At 44.7% G+C, this 27,981-nt stretch overlaps 1 protein-coding gene across 1 annotated transcript; it reads right to left on the minus strand.

Annotated features, from left to right (window-relative positions):
• On the minus strand, nt 1-27,981 carry BASS2 (Sodium Bile acid symporter family). Its single transcript, XM_086517693.1, has 13 exons — nt 27,729-27,981; nt 27,493-27,583; nt 27,264-27,396; nt 27,138-27,179; nt 26,722-26,835; nt 26,583-26,645; nt 26,374-26,501; nt 1,257-1,338; nt 1,113-1,164; nt 892-989; nt 588-749; nt 412-501; nt 1-301 (listed from the first exon to the last, which is right to left on the minus strand). Exons 1-13 carry the CDS (start codon nt 27,850-27,852, stop codon nt 224-226), a joined length of 1,257 nt encoding a protein of 418 aa, XP_086373819.1. The 5' UTR covers nt 27,853-27,981; the 3' UTR covers nt 1-223.

Genomic DNA, 27,981 nt, shown 5'->3' on the forward strand with positions numbered 1-27,981 from the left:
TTTAATCACAATGAAGCCTTTGATTATACGTATGCCTAAAAATCCATACATGAGGACAAAAGCATATACCCACATCCACTCTTGCCCGCTCGGAAAATCGACAGCACGTTCTCCCTGCCTAGAATACACTTGAAACAGATGAGCACGTCTCCTACACTTCATTTATGACTCAGAGCCCTAGTCTAGCTTTCGAGTATTCAGACACAAAGATAAGTGCAACTTTTCACTCCTTGAAATCATCCTTGTCATCAAGAGGTATGGGTCGGTTTCTCCACAATACAGCAAGTGCACTTCCTCCAAGCTGAAACAAGACCAGAAACACGACAAAGCCAAAACCGTTTAGAATGAGAGGTCAATAAACAAGGTGGTCACATATCAAATCAGCAGTCTTTCAGAAAACAGCAGTCCTACCGCCATGAAGACAACACTAACAGCTGAAGGAACAGCCACCAGCGGGTTGGTAAAATGCTTTTGTGCCAAAAGAAAGCCAAGAGCCGAGCTCTGGATTAATTGCAAACCATATAGTAATATTAGTAGAGGCTTATTAAGACTACACGCAGACTGTCTAAAACAACAAAAACTCTTACCTGCATGCCACACTCAATAGAGATTGTCCGAGAAGTTGATTCTCCAAACTGGCAAAATTTCGACATTACATAGCCTAGAAAAAATGCTGCTGCATGGAGGATAGCCACTGGAAGAATGAGCTGTCCACCTTGGGCTTTAAGAACATCTGCAACTTGCCCAATCTTCGCAGATACACACCAACCAAAAAAGCGTCAAATGAATGCAGTAGTCAATTAAAGGTACGGTGTGCAACAATAATTTGGCTGTTGGTTTCATGACTTTAGTGACTAGACAGTAGTGCACAAACTGAGGCAGATGCCTCACCGGGCTCGCACATAAGAGAGTTGTCAGAATCACTCCAACCAAAGGAGTCACAGCAGTCAGTTTCTCTGTGACCTTTGGAAAATACTCGTGAGCCAAAACTACCCAAAGAAAACAGAAAATATATTCAAACAAAATTCAAAACAGTTGCAGGATATCTGCTACAAAAAGATATACAGAGATATCTACTACAGCAAGACAGCATTGCAGGCAAACTAACCAACCTCCAACGACTGTGGGTACAAGAACCACTTGAAATGTGCTAAGAGCCAAGCCCTGTAGAGAAGGTGTTATCTGAGAACGCACACTTTTGAACAAAAACAAACTAAATCTAAGTAAACTACATCGGTTAAGGTGATAGTACTCACAGCTGCATCAACAGGTACTAGCTGCCCTGCTAAAACTTTGGTCAGCAAGGGAGTCATTATGATAGCGCCAATTGTTGAGCAACTGCAAACATGGAATACTTTCAAATATAACAAGAGAGTACAGGACACCCACTTTGTGAACCACCCAAACCCATACTATACTGCAGCTGCAAGAATTGATCATGCACATCAGAAAAGGGGACTAACAGCCTTCTTGGCTACCCATTGAGAGCAAACGAAAATGCTAAAAAACCACCAGATCAGTATATCTTTGCCAGCATAGGCTGTCTGAGTATAGAAAATGATAAAGAACCAATATGATCATGGTAAGACAGCATCTCAAAACAGTAATGCAGCAGCATCAAAGAAAAATTGTCCAGTTTCTTTAGTCAGAGTTAAAGATGGCATAAGACAAAACAAACCTCCATCCCAAATTCTCATCAAACATGCTTTTTTCAAAGCATGTGATCACTGATTTCTCATGAGACACAACAAGACTACACCTCAAACACTGTCGACTAGACACACCAAAATGACATCTCAAACACACATGCAAACAGCCTTGAAACATTAGCATCTCGTCTTAATAATCATAGTTTGAAACAAACACAATATCAACAGCTATGCATTATCAGCAAGAAGGAGAAGATGACATTAACACATAAAGCAAGAATTCCCTACCTACTTTGAGCTTTGAAGCTTTAGTTTGATAAACAATACCTTTAAGGACACTACTGCTCAAAGTCCTGAGATTGCAGCAAGGTTCCATGAGTGAATCATGGCTACTGTGGGTGTAACAAGTCATACGCTCACAGCTTTCAGGAGGGCTGTCATTTAAGGTATTTTCTCTCTTTGTATATATATATATATACAGATATACACATGCATACATACAAACATATAACTACATATGTATGTGTGTATCTTACGGGTATAAAGCATCCGCTGTAAAACCTCGCTAAGCCACTAAGCCGTGCCTCCAAAATCATCCACATCCACTCTTAGCATTTCATGATGATGTACCCAAACTGTCAGAGAGACAGGATGAACCCACTCATCGTCCATCACAAAAGCTAAGGAAAGGTACCAAGATGCACATCTCTTTGACCAAACCAACTTCCCCAAGGCCTCCCTTAATTGTCTCTCAAACAAATGTGCAAACTGTCTGATATCCAAAAACTAGTTCGCCTCAACCATTGTCTGCTTCCGCATGGTATCATGAACAACCTTCCTCCTCCAAACAGAGTCCTCATGTAAACCTGCACTCTGAATCTGATAATGGGAGCTCTCTCTCTCGACCGAGGAAAATGTGACGTGTTCCTGACCACTACAGGAAAAACATGTCGACACAGCCCATCCTCAAAGAGACATCTGGAAATCTCCCAAAACTGTGCAAGCAAGATCACAAATAACAAAACATTTGCAGTTGATGCAAAACCTGCTCAATAGTCAAAATCCTCTACAAACTGAGAAGATTTGCTCTCCTGTTCCCCTCAATAGTGCCTACTGAGAGCAACACCTGCGATTGAATCTTCAAGAGATCCAAAGCCTGTTGAACTAGGGCAACTCAGGCTGCTCCTCACCTGCCATCGACTTTGGTCCTCATGTCTATCCAACTACTATGGAAACTCCTCTCGATCTTGGTCTGGTAACCTCACCTCAGGAGTTAGGAGGTTTGTCGGGAGGTTTGTTTGGGACTGCTCCGCATCTTCCAACCTCTCTCTCATTACCCATCTGTAAACAAGGATAGGTTGTGCCTGTACCTATCTACCTGCCTGTCTCTGTCTCTCTCTCTAATCAACAATGTGCTGCTGCTGAGAGCTTTGTTGCTGCTGCTGACTCTGACCCCTCTCATCTCTATCATGTTGTTGCGCAGGGCCCTGCTATTGTGCATAACTCTATTGTGGCTATTCGGGATATCTTCTCCTGCGACCAGTTTGTCTCTGCCTTCACCCTCTAGTGCAATCCCTCACCAGATGCCCCATCTTATGACATCTAAGGCACTGGTTCGGTCAGCTCGTAACCACAATTCTCTTGGAGTGTAACACCCCTTTCCACTCAAAAGTGATGGTATCTAGAAAGAAACTGGAAGGGGCGGACCGCTGGTAGCCACCTTCATAGATGGCACAGATATTTGGATATGTACTACTGAACAAATGAATGGTATGCCAAAGATAAAACCCATCTCCCTCAACATGTCTCGCAACCAAAACTGTGCAGGCAACTCTAGAAAAGCTACATTTACAGAACACTTTGGGACCTGACGTTTGTTTTCGAAAGCAGCTAATGTAAATCTTCGCACCACTACTGCAGAAAAACCAATCTGTTCTTGAAGCCGAGAGGAGTGCAGCCGACAGCCCAAGAGGCAAGCTCCTGTGATAAGAAAATGGCAATGAAAGTGCCTCTAATCAGTAGGATGTTGTCCTCCACTATGCCTTCACCCAAAGCGGCTAGAGTACACTTCAGCCACTCGCAAATGTTGACACGATCGTAGGTGCATCCAGCAAGGGGGCTGACGATGCCTTTGCGAGAGAGAACTTCCACAAGGTCAACAATCTTCTCTTCCAGCTTCTCTGATATAGTCAATGATGGCACAATATCACAGAAGAGAGAAAACCTTGACAGATAAAACTTTTCCAACCCAAAAACCAATAACCTCTCGAAACCCGTGAAGGTGTGTATCACAATTGGGTGACGTGGCATGCCCAACTGGAAAGAACTGGCCAAGAGGACAAGGAATTGAACCCAGAAGATGGGTCAAGGGGCATAAGGGGTTAGGGATTAAAAATCCTAACTCCCTACCAACTTATGAGCACGGGTTGAGGGGCCTAAACCGAAATCATCAAAAGCTTGAAATCTAGCGGCGATTTTCGTAAATTGTGCTAACAAGATGACGAGGCTCTGCAGTACAAATTTCCGCGAATTGTGCTCTTGATTTTGGCAGTTTTTGCACAAGCCTTTTGGCTTAGAGCTTTTGGGTGTAAGTGCTTTTGGATCAGATACGTTTGGGACTTTCTTTTTGGGCATCCCTTGTAAGTTTATGAGTGCCCAGAGAGCCCCTCTTCTAAGGGCATCTAGAGCAGTGTCTCGGAGAGAGTTGGAACTTGGACCCTTGGGAGTTGTACCTTTTCGAAGCAATAATAAAGAAATACCGAAAGGGGCGCTAGTCTTTAGGGCCAGTGCATTGTTAAAGATTAGGCATCTCAAGTGAACTGCCAAATGTGATCCCATTATTTAGTTTGGCTTTTAAGTATTTATTTTACTTATTTGTCAAAGTCTTGGGTAGGGCCTTGCCTCCATTGTATACACATTCAGTTATTCATTGCCAAGGTTGATTGGTTCAAGAGTCTCTCTCTCTCTCTCTCTCTCTCTCTCTCTCTCTCTCTCTCTCTCTCTCTCTCTGCGCTTCCGCATCGTCGACTTTGACATGGTATCAGAGTGAAGATATCCTTGAAGCCCTTGGTGTGGAGGAGCAACCCGTGGAGAAGGTGCATTTGAGAACCTACTGGTCGTTGCCACCCTCTCGTGCCCCTGCATTTCAAAACGCCACATTCACCTGCCTGTCCCACTCCCCCTGTTCTCTGCATTTTAAAACGTCGTCACTGAAGCAGCCTTTTTCACCCCCTGTTGTGACGCAGCCTGCCTCTGCGCGTTTTGAAAAGCCGTTGTCGGCAGCTCCCCCTATGTTTCCAGCGTTTTGAAACACTACACTGCAGCACCCTTGGTGATGCCTAGGGCTTGTCCCTGCATTTTGAAATGCTGCATGAAGGGAGGAAGTTTTGAGGAATACACTATGAGCTTTTTGAAACGCTGGCAGGGGAGAGCCATTCAAAGTTGTTTTTGAGGATATTGTTTTGGCATAGGCTTGGCCTCTTACAACAATGACGACCAAAGGCATGGCTTGGGAATTTAATCGGCTTGATGACGACCTTGGGGAGTGTCTTGGTGCCAATCTAGCGACCTCATGGAGGCGAGTATCTTGGAGCTCAAGAGAGGGAAAATTTGGCGAAACGGCTTGGATTTGTGGGGTACACCTTTTGGAGTGCGAGAAGGAGTTATCTTCAAATCCCGTACCTTCAACATGGCCTCCCCTTGCTCGAGCATGCCCAACGACATCAACCAAAGACAACCAAAAGCTATGGATAACAATCGTCAACCATCCATTTAGCGGCTTGGACACCGGCCCAGTTCTCAAGCAACCCGGAAATTTGTTTGGCTCAAGTTCGTGAAGTCAAAAGCAAATGGAGGAGTTCGGTAGAGGACAACGGCAGAGGTCAAATGGACACGGATGGCAATACCAGTACTCAGTTAGCTGCCTCGGTACCCGAGAGGAACGACCACAGTTGTTATTATTGTGATTCGGCGCTTTGTTTGGCTCGAGATTGTGAAGCCAAAGGCAAAAGCAAGAACTCACAGATAAACAAGGTCAAAGGCAAGCTGGACAGAGATTACGTGTCACGTGATACATCCAACCCTATGTGTCCATGGAAAAGCTACAGCATGACAAGGGTCCAGTCAGTCTAGTTTAGGAAGTGTTCTGGCACTTTTGTGAGTCTGTTCGCAGACCGTACATGCCCAAGCACTTAGAGTAGATGCATATCCTCTGGTTGCACACAACATGATCATCAGCATTACCAACAAAATCCATCAGGAACATTTTCCAGTGCATTAAACCTATTTTCCCTATTTTTGACATTTTTCACTTATTATTTTAAGTGACTTTTGTTGGGAACTGAGTAGGGCAATTTGGGTAAGATAATATATAAGCAAACCTAGGCTAGCACTATTTGGCAAAAGAGCAAGGAGAACACAGGCCAAGGGCAGCAGGTTCCCCCTCTCTCTCAAGCAAGACTCCCCCTTCTTGGTGGCAATTTTCCCCCAGCAAGACCCGCGACCTACACCACACTCCCCCTAGCGTTTTCAGCCATTAGCCTCATCGCCATAGCCTCAGCAGCATAGCATTTCCAGATCCAGCAAATCAGCGCGTCAAAGAGCAGCATGGACTGGCGCTTTTGACAAGTACAGCTAGCGTTTTTCAACAACATATAACAGGCGTTTTGGCAACATCAACCAGTGTTTTTGGGCTGCCCTCTACAACGTTTTGAAGCACCAGATTTCAGCCAAACATAGCAGCACCGCATCAGTTTTCAGCAGCGTTTAAAGGACCTGCACGTGGCGTTTTTGCATCAGCAGATTTAAGCATACCTAGCGTTTTTGGACAGCAGTACAACGGCGGTTTTGACGCAGTAGAATTCAGCCCTAGACAGAGTCGAAGCACTCAGTTTTTCAGCCTTAGCATCGTCCTCGTCATCCACTCCGTCGACATCCACATAGCCTTAGATTTGCATTCAGCCATTGTACCAAATTGTGCAATCAATAGTAGACCACTCTCGCCATCAAGAGTGGAGCCCTTGGAGGAGGGTTTTACAACGTCTCTAGTGTCGTATTCTCTTCTCTATCTCTCACTCTCATGCATTTCCATTCACAGTTTCCATTCACTTTGTTTGTGTCCATTGCACTCTCATTAAGAACGGAAGGCTCTCCCTTCCATAAGTAAAAGGAACCTTGAGCACAGTCCGGAGCACTCATCTTGAGCAAAGTTCAACATTCATTCCGCTGCACCTTACATTGGTATCAGAGCTTTGGGAGTGTTCTGTATCATTCAAGGAAAGAACCATAAAAAAAAAAAATTGCTTGTTGCGGTCGCACGTAACCTAAGTTCACTTGGGCGTGTCGATTCCTAATCGTGTTTTTTGAAGAGTGACAGGAATCCCAGGAAAGAAGGGCTTGTCCAGCCTCCCCTTGTGCCTCTTTTCACTCATTGAGAGCGGACCGTGCACTTAGCGGCCAGCCAATCGACGTGAGGTGGAAAAAAGCAACCTTGGTGTGAGCGCAAGGCCACCAATGGGTGCGCCCGCGGAAAAGAGCAGAACTCGGGTGAAGAGAAGATCCTTCTCTAACACAGATTGCAAGCGAAAGAAAACCCTCAAGAACCCAAGAACCCAAGACCCATAAGAAGTTAGAACCCAAGTTCCTCGTGAACTTAAGAACCAAAGATCACAGTGCATGGTCATCACCCGAAGCGGAATGGATACTTCGCATGGAGGTGATGGGCATGAAAGTAGGAAGAAGAATTTCCACACCATGGAGGTTTTCCTGACCCTCCCCCTTCACCATCTACGCCAGGGATTGCACCAAACCCTATGGAGGCTTTGGTGAAATCAATGATGGACATGATGGCACAACAAGAAGCGGATCGCGTTGCGTTGGCACAACAACAAGAAGCGAGTCGCATTGCACTGGCACAACAAGAAACGACTCGCATTACTTTGGAACGCAAGCGCGATGCACGAAAAGAAAGGAAAGCACAAAGAAAAGAGGACGCCGAAGCAAGACAAGCTGCCTTTGAGGCAGATCGTGAGGCTCAGAGAGACCTACGCACACAAGAATTGGTTCGGCAGGTTCTTGCCTTGAAGTCAGAACCAGCCAAAGATATTGATAATTCCTCAAGTGGTGCAAGCCGCGATTCGGACTCCAACAACCCAGTCACAGAGAAGTTGACTTTCAGTAAGTATGATGGTAAGATGGATGCTACGGTTATTCATCTTGGTCGCATCAATTTAATGCTTATTTTGCGACAAATAAGAAGACAAGAAATAGCAAGGTTTTGACGGCAGCTATGTACCTTGCCGGTGATGCCATCAATTGGTACCATGCATGGCAAGAGGCACAGTTAGCCGCGCACCTAGAGGAAGCCGACGAATTCACGCCTCTTTCCTTCAATTGGACTGATTTCCAAGACAAGCTCAAGGCGCGATTTATGCCACCTCAAATACCTCGCACGATTGAAGGACGATTGCTTGCACGCTCTCAAGCAAAATGGTATGCTAGTTATATCGTGTTTTGCAGCTAGGTACCCAATTACGCAAGTCGGATGATGAGCGCAAAGAGGCATTCCTTTATGGATTGGACGAGTATATCAAGTATGATGTCCAGGTGCTCGATCCAATCGATCTCAACAAGGCGATAGCGATTGCTCTCGCACAGGAGATGAAGCACAACAAGGGAAAGCCTAAGGAGAACAAGACTTCGACAAGTACCTCTCAGAACCCTCAGAATGGTAAGAACGGTAAGAATGGTAAGAATGATAACTCTTCTAACCAATCTTCCAACAGTCTCTCAGAAAAGAACTCTCAAAATGAACCTAAGGGTAAGGCTAACACAATTTCTAAACCTATGCTCACTCCAGATGAAAAGGAATTTTAGGAGGATACATCACGTGGGAAGAGCAAAGCACTTATTCTAAGGAAGGCCGTTGTTTTCATTGTCACATTAAGGGTCACATAAAAAGAACATATCCTAAGCTTGAATCGAATGAATCTAAAGAATCCACAGAACCCACTTCCTCTGTCAATGCAATTAATGACCACACGAGTGTGCCCCAAGTTTCTCATGACCCTCCCATTGATGAGTCTCTCATTAAATGTTATGGTCATATGACGGGGCAGCGTTTTGTCATATTGTTTGACCCAAGCAGTATGCATGATGTGATTAGTCCCTCTCTTGTTGAGAGAGCCCGCCTAGAGGTTAGTCAGAAATCTCCTCTCAAGGTCTCTGGCTTTGCTCCCGGTATGGACTCTCTCATCACCGAAGAAGTGCCTCGATGTGTTCTTTACAGTTCAACGGGCTGCTTTCCGTAGAAAATTTTTTCTCTCTCCTTTCTTAGGATGTGATATGATTTTGGGCATTCGATGGTTTCGTGAGCATAACCCTCTCATTGATTGGGCGGAAAATACGTTCACTTTCAATGCCAAAAGTGACTCTCCCATTGTCATTCGTGGAGAGCCAATTGTTCATTCTCCCTCTCTCATTTCTAGTGCAAGCGAAGATTGAACGGATTCAGGAGAAGGAGACTCTCTCGGTCTCGTCTTCTCCAAAGCATGATACACAGGATTTGCATAATGATAAGCATGATGACTTGAATGATAATGATGAGCATGATGATTTGGATGCCAATGACAAGCATGATGATTTGCATGATCAAGATGTGATTTCTCACAAGCATGATGATTTGTATGATCAAGACGTGATTGTTCACCAGGATGATGGTTTAGTTGATGTTTTTTCTAGCGAAGCTAACCTCGTTGCACATTCGATCGATCACGAAGAATCGATCTTGGCTTTCGAGTCGAGATCAACAGCAAACCCCCAAGCAAATTCGATCAAACACGAAGAACCGATCTTGGCTCTCAAGCCTAGGTCCAAAGAACCTTTACAGGAAGTACTATGTGTTCGTATTATTCGTCAGCATGCATTGTTCGAGTGTTTCATTCGTGATCGTTCGTCTTTATGAGATCCCTTTTCCTAGGCATGACATATTGTACATTGAGCACGTTTTACTCATGAATGAGCACGAGTGTATACAGATTGTTCATGAGAAGCTGAAAAGTATGCATTCAAGGAAGTCACATTTCATGTCTCTTCCTTAGCACGACACAGTTGTAGCAAGAGCACATGAAAGTATGAGCACCAAGCATCGGCATTTCCGTTGTGAATTGCCATAGTTCATTGCTTTAGATCAGAAGAGAAAGATTCGATCTCATTATTTGCGTGTGTGTAATGAATGGTTTGGCACTCCGTCTCTTTGTTCATCTACATTGCATGCACAGTCTTTGAGAAAGACAAGATTTTTTCCAATCACTTTACATGGAATAGGTATGTTCATGTTTTTGTGTTAAAGGTGGTTTCAGGAATTTTCAACCATGGAGATTCTTGAAGAAGAAAGAAGCATGACTCCAGACGAAGTTGAAGCATCGAAGGAGGCACAGAAGACTTTGTGTCGCTTTCGATGCGGCCCAAAGAAGCAAGCATTGAAGTTCAAGTACAGCACAACCCACACATCAGAGTGGGCCGATGAAGAGTCCCTTCTAGGATTCCGGATGCTATTGGCGATCTCTCTCGACGCCATACAGTTCAGTACCAGTACCTCACTTTGAATAGGAGGGATGTCACGTGATACATCCAACCCTATGTGTCTGTGGACAAGCTACAGCATGACAAGGGTCCAGACAGTCTAGCTTAGGAAGTGTTCTGGCACTTTTGTGAGTCTGTTCGCAGACCGTACATGCCCAAGCACTTAGAGTAGATGCATATCCTTTGGTTGCACACAACATGATCATCAGCATTACCAACAGAATCCATCAGGAACATTTTCCAGTGCATTAAACCTATTTTCCCTATTTTTGACATTTTTCACTTATTATTTTAAGTGACTTTTGTTGGGAACTGAGTAGGGCAATTTGGGTAAGATAATATATAAGCAAACCTAGGCTAGCACTATTTGGCAAAAGAGCAAGGAGAACACAGGCCAAGGGCAGCAGGTTCCCCCTCTCTCTCTCAAGCAAGACTCCCCCTTCTTGGTGGCAATTTTCCCCCAGCAAGACCCGCGACCTACACCACACTCCCCCTAGCGTTTTCAGCCATTAGCCTCATCGCCATAGCCTCAGCAGCATAGCGTTTCCAGATCCAGCAAATCAGCGCGTCAAAGAGCAGCATGGACCAGCATTTTTGACAAGCACAGCCAGCGTTTTTCAACAACATATAACAGGCGTTTTGGCAACATCAACCAGCGTTTTTGGGCTGCCCTCTACAACGTTTTGAAGCACCAGATTTCAGCCAAACATAGCAGCACCGCATCAGTTTTCAGCAGCGTTTAAAGGACCTGCACGTGGCGTTTTTGCATCAGCAGATTTAAGCATACCTAGCGTTTTTGGACAGCAGTACAACGGCGGTTTTGACGCAGTAGAATTCAGCCCTAGACAGAGTCGAAGCACTCAGTTTTTCAGCCTTAGCATCGTCCTCGTCATCCACTCCGTCGACATCCACATAGCCTTAGATTTGCATTCAGCCATTGTACCAGATTGTGCAATCAATAGTAGACCACTATCGCCATCGAGAGTGGGGCCCTTGGAGGAGGGTTTTACAACGTCTCCGGTGTCGTATTCTCTTCTCTATCTCTCACTCTCATGCATTTCCATTCACAGTGTCCATTCACTTTGTTTGTGTCCGTTGCACTCTCTCATTAAGAACGGAAGGCTCTCCCTTCCATAAGTAAAAGGAATCTTGAGCAAAGTTCAACATTCATTCCGCTGCATTACGGTAAGAAAGATTTGATAGAGGAGATCGGCATGGCACTCGTGGTAGTGGCCACAGTGGCCTCGATGTCAGATTTCTAGTCAAATGACAGGTGTCACCACTAGCTTCAGCCAGAGAGAGGCTTGTGAGTGGCAGAGAGGGACAATCACATGCTCCCTATTTCTAGTCAAATGACAAGTGTCACCACTAGCTTCAGCCAGAGAGAGGCTTGTGAGTGGCAGAGAGGGGCAATCACATGCTCCCTATAATTAATTTGGACCCTTGTGTTGGAGTTCAAGTTATTGGTGTTTGGACCCGTAGGTCGGAGTTCAATGCACATGCATCTGGCAGGGAACCAATCAGACGTCTAAAACACTATGGATGGGCTAGCCAATTCATTGTTGCTCGTCAGATTATGGACAGGATGTGTTCCAACCGTTCATTATCTTGGAGTTTTATATTTTGGACGTGATATGTTCACAGTTCACGAATGGGGATTATTGGACGTAGTATGGTCTACAATTCAAAGTTTCTACAAAGGCAACCGATGCTCAAGATGGTATTACTTTCAGGTACAAAGTTGAGGAGAGCAACACCGAGGTGTATCCAGTATCCCGACCGGTGCTGGGGTGTCCATGGTAGCTTCTTCATCGACTTGGTCTCACTATTGATGTCCACTATGACCTGCACAGAGGGTGTTAAAGTTTAGGCATCTCAAGTGAACTCCCCAATGTGATCCCATTATTTAGTTTGGCTTTTACGTATTTATTTTACTTATTTGTCAAAGTCTTGGGTAGGGCAATTTACTGAGGGTGCTATATAAGCAACCCCTTGCCTCCACTGTATACACATTCAGTTATTCATTGCCAAGGTTGATTGGTTCTCTCTCTCTCTCTCTCTCTCTCTCTCTCTCTCTCTCTCTCTCTCTCTCTCTCTCTCCAAAGATTGTCCAGATTTTGTTCGTGTGTTGCTATTGATTTCTCACTTGGACTATCCAAGCCTATAATTGTGTGTGCGTGCGTGCATATATGAATGTGTGTGCACGGACTGGTTTGGTCTACCTGTGCACCCCTTTCCATTCAAAAGTGATAGTATCTCGAAAAACTGTAGAAGCGATAGTAGCCACCTTTATAGATAGCATAGATATTTGGATTTGCACTGAGTGCATAAATGGTATGTCAAAGATAGAACCCGTTTGTTTTAACATGTCCAGCAACCAAAACTGCATTGGCAGTTCTAGAAAAGCTATTTTTACTGGGATATTCGGAATCTGACATATGTTCTCAAAAGCGGCTAGTAAAAAATCGTCGTACCACGGTGTCAGAATGTGTGCGGTCTAGCTGGGAAGGTGCAAGACCTCTGGCTATGAGAGTTCATGATGAGAGTCACAAACACTTTAAGAAAAAGCGTTTATGTAAAATCACCAACCCTCTTTCTAAGGGTGACTGAAAATCTAAGAGCGTTCGTGACAGCAAAGTCACAAACCCTCTTTCCTATCGTTCTTGGAATTTGCTTGTTTTCGAAGTTGAGATTATGTCACGTGCACATCTAACCCTATGTCACCAACGTGTGACTACTATCTATCCTTTTTGTTGATTTCTTTCCTATTATTTATTTATTTTTCACTTTTTGGAAACACCCCTCAGGAAATCTAACTGCCCTGCATTGCATAGCTAGTGTGGAACTGTTCAAAGGGAGTCCAAGCCTGGGGGCAAGAGAGCACTAAGGTTAGACAAGGACTATGGTTAGCCAAAGTGGGGTCATTGACTAGCCAAAGTGGAATCCTTTGCTACAGAGGCTACATTTCAGTTCTGGGTGTGGCTGCAGTGTACAAAGGGGGTCAGATGACCTAGAAAGATACAATGGCAACATCTCCTAAAATTAGGGAACTCCTATTTTGGGCCGAAAAATGTGTTCGCGTCATTACCTCCGGTATGACTAGGGGAACATTTTACAACTCTACCGCGAAGTCAACTGGGCAACCGGTCATGATATTTTTAAGCGACGAACCCGAAACGGGAAAATGCTTGTAAATGCGCCAAAGTGGCAGTTTTTCATGAACCTGCCTCATGCAAAAAAATGGGCGCTGAATTTTAAGTTGGGAGAGGCCTTCACTTGCATTTTGTCACACAAGTTAAGAGCTATGGAGTGCTTCCTTTCCCTCTTATGTGCAGTGCGGTGCCAGGAGTGATGCCCTACACGCTACGCACTACCCTCTCTCTCCCCTATGGCAGTATGTTATGCCTGTAGGGAGCTCGAGGACTTGCTACGGATGCGACCGGCACGCAAAACGGAGCCCGAAACAGTGAATTACAGCCTGCTGTGTATTTTTGCAGGTTTAGGGTTTTGGCCCTAAACGGACCCTAATAACCCCAGGAGGTTCGGGGACGCAAGGGGACCGCTACACATGTGATCTGGCGCATTTTCGGGGCAGAAAACAGAGAATTCAGCGTGCTGCAGATTCTCGCCAGGTTTTGCAAAGTGTCCGTATGCGTCGGGAAAGTCATCCAATGCATGGGAATACTGACTGTGAAGGGTCCTAGTACAGTTATGCTGCCGATATCAAGCCAAAACAGTTGAAATCCAGCCAAGGTTGTACAGGGCAGCTTGTAGGGAACCACAGCTTTTATTCCCTCTGTTATAGAATAAAGAAATACCGAAAGGGGCGCCTAATTTAGGGGCCAATCTGGTGTCGGTCTTCTCATACAGGTGCAATCTAGCAGCCTGTATCCCTTTCCCCTTTTGTTGTGTCTTGAAAGTACAGGTAAAGTGGGCGACAAATTAAATGGGTGAAAGCAAATAAGGTTTAAGTCTAAGGTCTACCGCCCTTTTTGGATTAAACAGGCCGGTTTCACCCTATGTGTACGTGGACAAGCTACTTCATGACATGGGTTCAGTTCAGCCAGTTAGCCTAGCTTAGGAAGTGATCTCGCACCTTTGTGAGTTTGTTCGCAGACCGTGCATGTCCAGACACTTAGAGTAGATGCATATCCTCTGGTTGCACACATCATGATCATCAAATTACCATCGGAACCCATCAAGAGCATTTTTACAGTGCATAGACCTATTTTCCCTATTTTAGCCAATTTTCACTTATTATTTTCAAGTGACTTTCGTTGGGAACTAGGTAGGGCAATTTTGATAAGCAAGTACATAAGAAAACTAGTGCTAGCACTTTCTGGCAAAAGAGACAGCAGGAACATCTGTTCAACAGGCACCTTCTCGGGAACACTCCCCCCATCAGCAAACCTAGTGTTTTTGCATTTGCAAGGTGTCACAAAGTGATGATGTGGCTACCGACGACAGAAACCCTAATTTCTGCCAAAAACCCTGATTTTTGGAAATTGTGGAGGTGGTTTTTTTTTTTTTTTTTGGAGCGACGCAAATCTCAACTTTTTCTCTACTCTTGGCAAGAGAGAGAGAGAGAGAGAAGGATTACTTGCTTTTATTATTAAAAGCCACACACAGAGAGAGAGAGAGAGAGAGAGAGAGAGAGAGAGAGAGAGAGAGAGAGAGCTTGTGAGAGAGAATACTTGCTTTTGATTTTGAAAGCTTTTGGGGCTCTGCTTTTGGGCATCCCTTGTAACTTTAAATAAGTGGTTTGGGCATTCATTTCTCAAAGCATCTGGACGCAGAGTCTGAGAGTGAAACCCGACCCACTCTCTTGTACTTTGAACTGATTAATACAAAAAGAAATATCGAAAGGGGCACCAGTCTTTGGGGCCAATATCTCTAGGCACGGAACTCCGCCGGGCGAGTGCAAATCTATTGTGATCTGTGAATTGTTTGAAGTGGTTATTTGGTGCTGTCGCGATTGATTCCTGACTTGGAGTGTCCAAGTCTGTTATAGTGGTATCAGAGCACGGCCGATTTCTCTTCTACGGGAAATCCAATCCCCAATTTTTTTTCCACGGCACCTATGGCTTCACGCAAGGATCAATCGACTCCCTCTGCATCTGGAGATGCGGGCAGGGATCACAACGAAGATTCTGACAGAGAGTATGGCCCCCCTCGGCCTACTCAAGCGGAGCACAGAGAGATGAAGCGTCGTCAATTGATTGGCGATGCAACAAAGATGATGCTCAGTTTTGCAAAGGATCCGAAATTGGCAAAATATATGAGCGAGACTTCCTTTCAGGAAGTCCATGCACAGTGGCAAAAAACCACTATACCAACTAAAACCCGCTCTCAAGAAACCTTCTGATCACAAACAGTATTCAGAGAAGGAATTACAAGAGGTGGTTGATGCACGGATTACTCAGCTTTTTGACGCGCAAAAGAAAGCCAAAAAGCACGGCAAAAAGCAAAAGAAAAGCACTGACTTCCCAGGATATTTGGGTCGTCAGTCGACTTTTGACAAGGCAAAGAAACAGAAGAAGCGTGTTAGATTTGAAGGAGTACCAAGTTCTTCTTCTTCTTCTTCTGAAAGTTCTTCTAGCTCTTCAGATTCGAGCGAAGAAGACAGAAAAGGTAAAAAGCGAAGCAAGAAACCAAGCTTCGGAAAGGGCAAGAAAAAGGCAAAGAAGGCTAAATCTCGCCCAGAGCCTGACAGTTCTACTGAGGACTCGTCTACAGACAGCTCAGATTCTGATGATGGAAACTTCTATGCGAACAAGAAGAATTTTTACAAAGCCAACCAGTATGACTTTCTCGAAGATAAAAGCAAGAAAGTCCGAGTGTTTAAGGAAGGTGGCCACTCGATCAAGTTTGATACTTTTTCAGGATACTCAGATGCTTCGAAGGCTTTGTCTTTTATACAACAGTTTGACATTGCTTTCGTGGGAGGACGCTATTCAGAGCACTCCAAGATTCGGAGAGCTACCTCTTACCTTAAGGGGGATGCTCATACTTGGTGGTCCACGCTTCTTTTAAACAAGACAGCGCCAGTTAAATGGCTGAAATTCAAAAAGCTTTTTATTTCTTCTTAGTTGACGCAAGAGTATGAACGAGATATACGAGCTGCTTGGAACCATCTTCAGATGACCAAGAAAGATACAATCAATGCTTATTGTGAAAGATTTTGGAGCTCTTTTCTACCCGCCTCTTCATTCAAGAAGATCACGTTCAGAGAACAGATTGAGCGGTTCACCTTGGGTCTACCTACAGAGATCCGAGATCACTGCTTGGAACAGAAGTCAACTTCTATTCAGGAGTTGATGAGTCATGCGAAGCGGGGCTTTGCCATTCACTCTAGCAGTCTGACTTACCCCACAGATGAGAACATGACACAACGAGCCGAACAGACTTCTGGAAATGAAAGTAGAAAGAAAAAGAGCAACCCAGAGAAAAAGGATGCACGACCCAAGCTTACTCCTAAGGAGCGAGCTCGATTCATCAAAGAGGGGAAGTGCTTTGGATGCGGGGAACATGGACACATCTCCGCGAAGTGACCTAAAAAGGCACAGAAAGAACAGAATGATATGGACGACAACAGGCCTGAGAGTTCGAGAGCAGCTGAGGAACGTGGACGAAATAACAAGATGAAAACAGGACTAGTTCCAGATTGTGTGGGTACCGATCTCGACACATGGATGAGAGTACAGAACTTTGCTGAGCTTGGGGCAAAATGAAAGATCAAGAGGCCCTGATTTTCTTTGATGGAGGAGCCAAGGCCAACTTCATTTCACCGGAATTGGCGGCGCGGCTCGAGATTACTCCCGATCGGATGGGACCACTTGCAGAGGCAGTTCTAGCGGCACCCGACAGGGACGTAGCCATTAAACCTGTCATTGGCAAACTTCGGTTGCATTGTCAGGGGTATTTGGGGCATGAGGACTTCTTCATAATGCCTTTGGAGGGTTGTGATGTTCTCTTAGGGATTCCTTGGTACCACAAGAACAACGCCGCGGTCGATTATCGGGCGAGAAAAGCGACTTTGACTGCAGAAAAGGGCAGAACAATTGTACTTGATATAAAACTGAAGGGCAAGTCTATCCCTATTGTATCGGCTTCGGCCATTTCAAAATTAATGAAATCCAGTCTGTTTGTTTACTTGATCTTTATGAAAGAATTGAGCGGTAAGGATAGGACAAATATGTCTAAACTTGATAAAGAACGCCAAGATTTTCTCCACTCTCATGCCGATTGCTTCTCAGAGGGCCTTCCAGGAGGGTTACCCCCTGCTCGTCTTGAAGATCATACCATTGATCTGATACCTGGAAGCACACCATCGAACCGGCCACCTTACCGCCACCTTACCGTGTGAGCCGAGCACAGAATGAAGAAATTATGAACCAAGTGAAAGACCTCTTGGAAAAGGGTCTTGTCCAGCCAGTACTTCACCGTATTGCTCTCCAATGTTGTTGGTTTTGAAGAAAGACGGATCTTGGAGGATGTGCATCGATTATAGAGCTCTCAACAAAATCACCATCAAGAATAGATTTTCGATTCCTAGGATTGATGATATACTCGACAGGTTACAGAGATCCTCGTGCTTTAGCAGGATTGACTTGAAGAGTGGATATCATCAGATCTGAATCGCGCCGGGAGACGTCTACAAGACAACCTTTCAGACTACTTTTGGGTTATTTGAGTTTTTGGTGATGCCTTTTGGCTTAACCAATGCTCCTGCGACATTTAACCGGATGATGGACAGGATTTTTCAAGAGTACAGTCTATTTGTTGGCACTTTCTTTGACGACATCATTGTTTTCTCCAAGAATGAGGCAGAACACAGAGATCATCTGCTTCAGACTTTCAAGCATTACGAGATCACAAGTTAGTGATTAATGCAAAGAAAAGTGAATTTTTCCTACCAGAGATACACTTTTTGGGACACATTGTCTCAGCAGCTGGAGTGCAAATGGACCCGACCTAGATAGAGACTATCCGTGATTGGCCCAATTTGAAGAATGTCCATGAAGTTAGAAGCTTCTTGGGACTCTATTCGTACTACAGGCGATTCATACAAAAGTTTGCATAGGTTGCTTCCCCTTTGCATATCTTGACACAGAAAGGAGTTCCTTTCGGACCTTGAAAGAGAAATTGACTACAAGACAAGTTTTGACTTTGCCGGACTTGAAGAAGTCATTTGAAGTATATTGTGATGCTTGTGGTCGTAGTTTGGGTGCGGTCTTGAATCTTGATGCAAGAAGGCCATGTCATTGCTTACGATGGCCGATTGTTCTCTAGGCCGGAGATAACAGCACAGATTTATGAGAAAGAGCTTTTGGCGGTTATCCATCTCTTACTCAGTGGCGGCATTACCTACTCGGAGGGGATTTTACTGTCTTTACAGACCATAAGAGTTTGCGCTACTTCTTATCACAGAAGCAGCTTTCGGAAAAGCAGATGCGGTGGGCGAACATCTTGTCACAGTTTCACTTCCAGATTGTCCATGTGCAAGGACAGAAGAATGTGGTGGCAGATGCTTTGTCGCGAAAGCTGTTGGTTCTGGCTATTTCCACGATACATCATAGGAGCTTCGAGGATATGGTCGATCAGTATGCCACAGATACAGATTTTGCAGATATTTTCACACGGATATGGGATGGGGAGACAGTAGCTAGATACTCCCTTCGGGAAGGCTACTTGATGAAAAAGACTATGTTATGCGTTACACAGCAGTTGAGGGAAAAGGTTATGACTGAATGCCATTGTCCACCTTTTACGGGTCACCACGGCATTGCTACCACCATGAAGGGGGTAGAGAGATACTTCTTTTGGCCGAGACTCAAAAAGGATGTGGAAGAGTTTGTGCGCAGATGCTTAGTATGCCAGAAGGTCAAGTTTGACAGGCATAAGGCACAGGGATTGTTACAGCCTTTACCCATACCCACCCGCCCCTGGAAAAGTATTGCGATGGATTTCGTTTTTGATCTCCCGAGAACACGGAGTGGTCACGATGGTATCTAGACTGTTATTGACAGATTTAGCAAACAGGCTCATTTCATTCCAGTGAAGAAAACAGTCAAGCCGGATCACTTAGCGAGACTGTATGTGGCCCAGATCTTCAGATTACATGGCATGCCTGAGACGATTGTCTCCGACAGAGACCCCAGATTCACGAGTTTGTTTTGGAAGGCAATTTGGGAGAACATTGGTACGCGGTTGCAGTTCTCGTCATCGTTCCACCCGCAAATTGATGGGCAATCTGAGATTGCAAATTCAGTGGTTCTAGATTTATTGAAGTCTTATATCTCTGATCAGAAGACTCAATGGGAAAAGTACTTACCTTTGGTGGAATTTGCCTACAATAACACGATACACTCTTCGACGGGGAAGGCGCCATTTGAGATTGTTGAAGGTGTTGCGAAGGTTCCACCCTTCCTAAGCACGAAAGATAAGATCTTTGAAGCGGATGAATATACGCGAGATTTGGATACGGCTTTTGCCAAGGTTCGCGAGACTTTGCAGAACTCTCAAGAACGACAAAAAAAGGCAGTGGATCGCCATCGTCGCGACATGAAATAGGAGGAGGATAATTAGGTGCTCTTAGATTTTGAGAAGGCACGCCTACAAAAGAAAAAGAGAAAGGAGAGGCTTTTTTCAAAGCTTAGTATGCGATAATACGGACCTTTCCAGATCACTGAAAAGATAAATGATGTCTCCTTCCGATTGAAACTGCCAGATACTTGGAGGATTCACAATGCCTTCCATGTGAGTCTCTTGAAACTTTTTAAGGGTGATGTGTTTGATGATGGGGAGCCTGATGAGCAACCCGAAGTGGAAGAAAACGAGGAGATCCTTGTTCCTGAACAGATTTTGACACATAAGGATACGAAGACTAAAGGTAAAGTCCGAAGGCGGTTCTTGGTTAAGTTCAAGAACTATCCTGCACTTGATGTGAAGAGGATGGAGGAGGAGGATCTAGCAGATACTCCTCGGATCGTGAAACTTTACCTCGATGATTTGGTTTCGCATAGTCTACTCCAAACGGAACCCGGAAATTCAGCTTGGCCAAAGATCTGGTGCAGTGGGATGCACAAGAGGGGAGTTACTCCGCTCCTTTGTCAACAGATGCCTTGATTTTGATACTAAAGTCATTGATGTCTCTTTGAGCTTCAGGGATACTGAGAGCTGACAGTATTCTGCTGGATGACTTTATGAAATGGAATTCCTAATAATGATAGTGATTTGTTCTTGACTTCTTTTGAGTGCAGGAACTGATAGACGAAATGACTGCAGCATTTTAGTCTGATTGATCTCGAATAGACATGGTTGCAATAGGGGTTAGTCAATCGGACATCGATGAGGTCCCGATTGGACCTAGATGTGATTGCTAGCTACATTGCCGATAAATCATGGTCTAAGATCCAAATGAATGCTGAATGTCATGTGATGTCCTGTGATGTGACTGTCGATTTGGTACATGTGTTAGATGTGTGTCCCTAGTACGTAGGTACTAACAATCAATGTCTGCTAAGACGGTTTATGGCTTTTGTCGGTTTTGCAAGCGTAATCGCGGTCGATTACAATGCTTTCAAGAGGGGGGTATGTCACAAAGTGATGACCTGGCTACCGACATCAGAAACCCTAATTTCTGTCAAAAGCCCTAAAATTCCTGTAAATCCTAATTTTTGCCAGAAACCCTAATTTCTGAAAATCGCGGAGGTGGAAAAAAATTTATTTATTTATTTATTTTTGAGCGACGCAAATCTCAGCTTTTTCTCTACTCTTGGCAAGAGAGAGAGAGAGAGAGAGAGAGAGAGAGAGAGAGAGAGAGAGAGAGAGAGAGAGAGAGAAGAGGATTACTTGCTTTTATTATTAAAAGCCACGCAGAGAGAGAGCTTGTGAGAGAGAACACTTGCTTTTGATTTTGAAAGCTTTTGAGGCTCTGCTTTTGAGCATCCCTTGTAACTTTAAATAAGTGGTTTGGGCATTCACTTCTCAGAGCATCTAGACGCAGAGTCTGAGAGTGAAACCCGACCCACTCTCTTGTACTTTGAACTGATTAATACAAAAAGAAATACCGAAAGGGCCGCCAGTCTTTGGGGCCAATATCTCTAGGCACGGAAGTCCGTCGGGCCAGTGCAAATCTATTGTGATCTGTAAATTGTTTGAAGTGGTTATTTGGTGCTATCGCGATTGATTCTTGACTTGGAGTGTCCAAGTCTATTACACACAAGGCCTAGCGTTTTTCAACTACAGAAGCGCTGGCGTTTTTGCATGGGAGATCAACAGATCCCCTAGCGTTAGCAGATTTGCATCAGCAAGACAGAATTCAGCCTAGCATTTTTGGATCAGCAGAGCAACCCTGTGTTTTGCAGATTCATCGCGACAGAACCTCACTTAGCATCAGCGTTTTCAGTTTTCAGCATCAAGACTCCGCAGTAGAATCCCCAAACCTTGTAGATCTCACCTTCCCGCAAACAGATCCTCGCCGCACGGTTAAATCCATCGAAGTTTGCAGTTTCAGCCCAGAAAACGCAGATTTCAGCATCTGTGTTTTCAGCGTGTCGTCACATCGTCACCATTGACATCGTCACCGACATAGAGTCAGAATTCAGCAGATAAAGATTTGCAGATTTCAGTCATTGGCGTTTTCAGATTTCAGCCCGTCTCGTCGTCGTCCTCATCGTCGGCAAGTCCATTGCATTGTAGAGATTTGTGCAATCAATGATAGACCGCTCTCGCCATAGAGAGTGGGGCCTTCGGAGGAGGGTTTGACAACATTCTGGTGCCGTATTCTTCTCTCTCTATCTCTCGGTCTCAGTACCTTCATTCATAGTGTTCACCACTTTGTTTGCGTTCATTGCACTCTCTCATTAAAGGAACAGAAGGCTCTCCCTTCCGTAAGTGAAAGGAACCTTGAGCACAGTTCGGAGCACTCATCTTGAGCAAAGTTCAACATTCACTTCTGCTGCACCTCACATTGGTATCAGAGCTTTGGCAGTGTTCTGTATCACTCAAGGAAAGAACCACATAATTTTTTTTGCTTGTTGCGGTCGCACGTAACCCAAGTCCTCTTGGGCGTGTCGATTCCTAATCGTGTTTTTGAAGAGTGATAGGAAACCCAAGAAAGAAGGGCGTGTCCAACCTCCCCTTGTCTCTCTTTTCACTCATTGAGAGCGGACAATGCACTTAGCGGCCGGCCAATCGACGTGAGGTGGGAAAAAGCAACCTTGGTGTGAGCGCACGCCCGCCAAGGGGTGCGCCCGCTGAAAAGAGAAGAGCTCGGGTGAAGATCCTTCTCTAACACAGATTGCAAGCTAAAGAAGAACCTCGAGTCTCGAGACCCTCAAGACCCCCAAGAACTCAAGAACCTCAAGAACCCAAGTTCCTCGTGAACTTCAGAACCAAAGATCTCAGTGTATGGTCATCACCCGAAGCGGGATGGATACTTTGCATGAAGGTGATGAGCATGAAGAAGGTGAAGAAAAATTTTCCCCACCAGGAGGTTTTTCCGACCCTCCCCCTTCCCCATCTACGCCATGGATTGTACCAAATCCTATGGAGGCTTTGCAAAGTCAAGACGATGATGGACAGGGAAAAGTTACAACAAGATGCGCAATGCGCCGCCTTGGAGCGCGAGCACGAAGCAAGACAAGCAGAACGAATGGCAGCCATAGAGCGTAAATACAAAAAAAGAATGGCAGTCATAGAGCGTGAGCGCGAGCAAGCATGCTTAGCGGCCGAAGAAAGAATAGCATAATTGGATCGCAAGCGCGAAGAGCATGAAGCACAGAGAGCCCAACACATGCAAGAGTTATTCCGACTCTCTTCTAGTGTGCAAGCGCAAATTGAACACAATCAGAAAAAGGAGACTCTCTCAGTCTCTTCTTTTCCACAGCATGACACACATGATTTGCATGATAATGACAAGCATGATGAATTGCATGATGATTTGCAGGATAATGATGTGATTGTTCACAAGGATGATGGTTTAGTTGATGCTTTTTCTAGCGAAGCTAACCTCGTTGTAGATACGATCAATCACAAAGAACCGATCTTGGCTCTCGAGTCAAGGTCCAAAGAACCCCCACAAGAAGTATTCTGAGTTCGAATGATTAGTCAGCACGCATTGTTTGAGTGTTTCATTCGTGATGCTTTCCTGTATTTTATTCACCGTCTTTATGTGATCCCTTTTCATAGGTGGGGCCTTCGGAGGAGGGTTTGACAACATTCTGGTGTCGTATTCTTCTCTCTCTATCTCTCAGTCTCAGTACCTTCATTCATAGTGTTCATCTCTTTGTTTGTGTTCATTGCACTCTCTCATAAAAGGAACGGAAGGCTCTCCCTTCCGTAAGTGAAAGGAACCTTGAGCACAATTCGGAGCACTCATCTTGAGCAAAGTTCAACATTCGCTTCCACTGCGCCTTACAGATTATGATGAGAGGATCACCAAATCACATTCAATTTCACTTTAAAAATCCATTTAAAAACACTAAAGTTTCACCCATGAAAAACTCAATGCTCATACAAGCACAAATCTCAATCAAAACCCAAACCTCTTTCATGGTATCATGTAGCCCGCCCCCAATTACATAGTCCGAACATCAAACAATTGAAGGGAATGCTCGAGCTTCCAACTTCATGGCGACGGTTTTCTAATTTTCCAGAGATTTAAGAGCTTCTAAGTTGAAGCCCACACACACCATTTTGATAAAGGGAAACCCTAATTCACCCCCACACAAGCTCAAATACAAGATTACGAAGAGGTGGGACTGCAGGGCACACAGATTGGGCAACCATGGAAGCTATTGCACAGTAGTAGAAAATTGCAGGTTTTTTCAGTAAAAAGAGAGAGAGAGAGAGAGAGAGAGGAGGAGAGTCGAGTCTCGACACGCAACAGCAGAGTTCTATCTCGAGATGCACCGGCCCCAATGACTCGCGCTCCTTCTCGGTATTTCTTTATTATTAAGCTTCGCAAAGTACAATGTCTGAGGGTCCTCTCTCTCGCAATGCTCCCAGGCTAATCTGCCAAGAGTGAGGCCCTAGGCAAACTTATAAAGCCCCCTGGCTTGTCCAAAAGCAATTACAATGAAAAGTTACAAGTTTAAAAGCATCCTATCCAAAAGCAAGCACCCAGTGGCTTGTTCGTACACGTTGCCACGTCAGCCTACCCTTCCGCAATTCGCACCACAAATAGCGGGCCAATCCGTACAGACAGCCACGTCATCAACTCTACGCAATTGTGGGCCTGCTTTAATTTTTGAATCAGTTTTAGGCCCCTCGGTAGGTTTTGTAACTTGGGAGGATTTAGTTTTTAGGCCTAACCCTCTTTGGGCCACTCGATCGGAACCTGTAAGTTTATCAGATAAGACTGCGATGATTACTTGTCCACACAATGCCAAACACCAAAGTCGCTGCACAACAATTGGATGTCTAGAGTTAGGGTCAAAATACACCCACCAACCCTACTGAAGAGGTGAAACACGCTATCCCCCAATGTAACCATGCCAGTCAGTAGGAATAGCCCATAATTACAAGGAATGGCCATTTTCAAGTCTCCAATCCCATTCTAAATTCCTGCTCCGTGTTTCAAACGTGAGTATCCGTAACAGGGAACGGCATTTCATGCCCGTTGTCATTCCCCATTCTGGTTTCCCGTTCCGCGTAACTATGGAATAGCCTCATCAATCTCTCTCATACGGGCAGCAACCCCTCTACAGATCCCATAGGTCACACCAATGACCCGTGCACCAACCAATGAAGCATCCGACCAACGGCTATGCCCATTGTCGTTCCTCGTTCTGATTTCCTGTTTCAAGTAACTATGGAATAGCCTCATCGATCTCCCTCATACGGGCAGCAACCCCTCTACAGATCCCATAGGTCACACCAATGACCCATGCACCAACCAATGAAGCATCCAACCAACACTTTAAGGAAGCTACTGGACCATAATCCCATCTAGCCCAATCAATGGGTGTCCTCTCTCCGAGCTGACATCACTCTGAATCTACCACATATACATTCTAAACAAGTGCTTCCTTGCTACCTCCTCCACACGAGAAGGTGGATGTTAAATCAAAACAAAGCACAAATTCTTTCAAATCCTCAACAAGTAGCACATAAAGAGTAACAAATGAGACATATCCAAAGGAGCATCTATAAAGATGAATCTGATGGTCGGATGCCAAGCTCTGGCACTATCTATAGACCCAAACCGAGGAGAGGCACGTGACAAAGCCCGGTATAGAAATTGTTTCCAAGGCTCAGCCCTAGGAAAAAATCCGCATACTACGATCTTGGCAAGTAATGCCTTGCTCTACATCACTGGATCGATAATCCCCAAGCCTCCGTCCTCGCTAGGCAATATAATTGTGTCCCAATGAACTCGGGGCCATGTGTCAATAGATCCATCAAAACTACTCCACAAATAGTTGTGCACTAGGCGCTGCAAATGTGCCATGATTCCATAGTGAAGAGTCATGCATGATGTAGTGAACCAAGCTGTCGCAAGAAGTACCTGATTCGCCACAAGGGCTCTACCAGCCAAAATGCAAGGAAGACCAATGGCCCCTCCCTACAAAGGGAAATAACAAGACTGTCAACCTACCCCAAAACCCCATGACCAAGAAAATATGGGCAAAAACTATAGGCAAAATCTGGGAGAAAACAAAACCTCACCCGTAAGTGGACATCAGTGGCACCAGCCGGAATAAACTGCTCGAGACCTAGGGCCACCAAGAGACAACCTACATGACACCTCAAACAATACACGGTGGGCCCAAAATGAGCAAACTACCCCCCATAGGCCGGGCACAGCCACAAAACAGCCCTCACTCCCTAAGATCAGCCCCTCGAAGATATTGGACACTAGCAACTCCACCAAAACCTGCCAAAGAGGTGACAAATTCTAACACATACAACTCTCAAATCCTTGGCCACATCACAGCACCACCCCCACATATATTTCTCTCAAGCCCAAAGAAACAATTTTTTATGTTTGTTCTAAATACAACAGATTAATAGCACAAAAATTAAAACCATCAACTTAGCATACATAATAAATGCCAAAAGCTTCAGCATGGCTCCAAAGCAGCAGAGTCTAGCTTCCAGCAAAAGATAAAACACCAGAACACACAGTTTTGCTTACGTGGTCATGAGCACAGACAATGCGACATTGCCTTTGGAAATATATGTTGCCACATTGGATGCTTGCCCTCCAGGACAGCAGGAGACCAAAATGAGACCAGTCGCTAGAGGAGCAGACAGCTTCAAGGACTGAGATGATCACACATTCACATCAGTAAACAATTAGTACATCACCAGGACTTGATATGTAGCTCTTAACAGCTATCTCACCAGAGCTATCAAGAATCCAAGTACAGGTTTAACAATGTACTGAGCCAAAAATCCAATGCCCACCTGCAAGTGGCAACCATGAATAAGCCACTAAACGTTAATTGTGGGCTTGGACAAGAAGGCATGAAAAAGTGTTTACCGTCCATGGATTGCGTAGACATCTTCTAAAATCCTCAAATGTGAGGGTTAAACCCATAGAGAGCATCAAAAAACCTAAACAGACCGTGAAAAGGTCTGTCTCTAACCATGTTACCTGCAAGAAAACCGAGGCAGCACTATTCGCATAAGCTGTTGCATTCAGTATACAAAACATCTGCCCAAAGCTTTAGAAGAGACATGTGCATGACACAACTTTCTTAAATCGCATACAACACAGGAATCTCCAACTAGGTGTTGCAGAACCCTGTTTAAACATTTGGGTTTGAAAGATAACTCATATGTATCTGATCCAATCACACACAAAATGGTTTTTAAAGCAACAAGCAGTAATCTTTAACTATATTCAATTCACCTGTGATAGAAGTAGACAAGAAATATCAACAAAAAAAAAAATACCGCGGATGGTCTGAAAATGCCGATGACTGTCCCTAAGATGACCTGTGAGTATATACCAACATCCATACAATTTCATAAGCATCCAGCCACTAGAGCACCTGCATATAGCACAATTCAGAATCTCACCCAAACAGGAAACAATGTTGTAAGAAGCTCAACCACTCTCTCAAACTGGCTAGGGCCCGCGACCGCTTCAGGAGGACCGCGTCCTGTATCTCCTAAGACATTAGCATCTGCCTTGCAAACAAACTGATTACTCCTGCACAAAGATCATTGTTATGACAACATAAAACATGTCATGGACAAATCCCTAAAAGGTTGAAACTCGATTAGATTATCAAGTAAGTTACCATACTTCAATGCAAAAGAGTACATCGGAAGGGCCTTCTCTGACGTAAAACTCCCGTACTTGCTTCCATGGACTCCACTAATCTGAGAAGGAAATCCTGCAGCCACACGACAGTCTCACTTAACCAGTAAACCACAGTGTATCTACGACAATGGTAACCAAAAAAGCTCGCTTTCTGAATCAAGAAAGCCACAAAGCACTTATGAGCTTGCATTGGACCTGTCCTACTCCCAAAATACTACCTGACAGGGGGGTTGAAGAATGGGACAGCTGCTTGACAGCTGGGTACCGAAGCTTCTGAGAGGTCTGGAAAGATGATGGAGCAGAAGACGAAGAATGCATACGAGAAATGAGAGATGACGCCATAGCTTCTTCCCCTCCTCTCGTGATACAGACAGTTATTGAAACCCACGGGGTTTAGGTGATGCTGATGACGATGGTGCAGGCGGAATCCGACAAAATGCGTGGTATTCGTCGTTCCTTTTGGTCTTTTTA

The sequence above is a fragment of the Adiantum capillus-veneris genome, chromosome 8 (assembly GCF_014529385.1).
Source record: "Adiantum capillus-veneris isolate H3 chromosome 8, ASM1452938v2, whole genome shotgun sequence".
Classification (NCBI taxonomy): Eukaryota; Viridiplantae; Streptophyta; class Polypodiopsida; order Polypodiales; family Pteridaceae; genus Adiantum; species Adiantum capillus-veneris.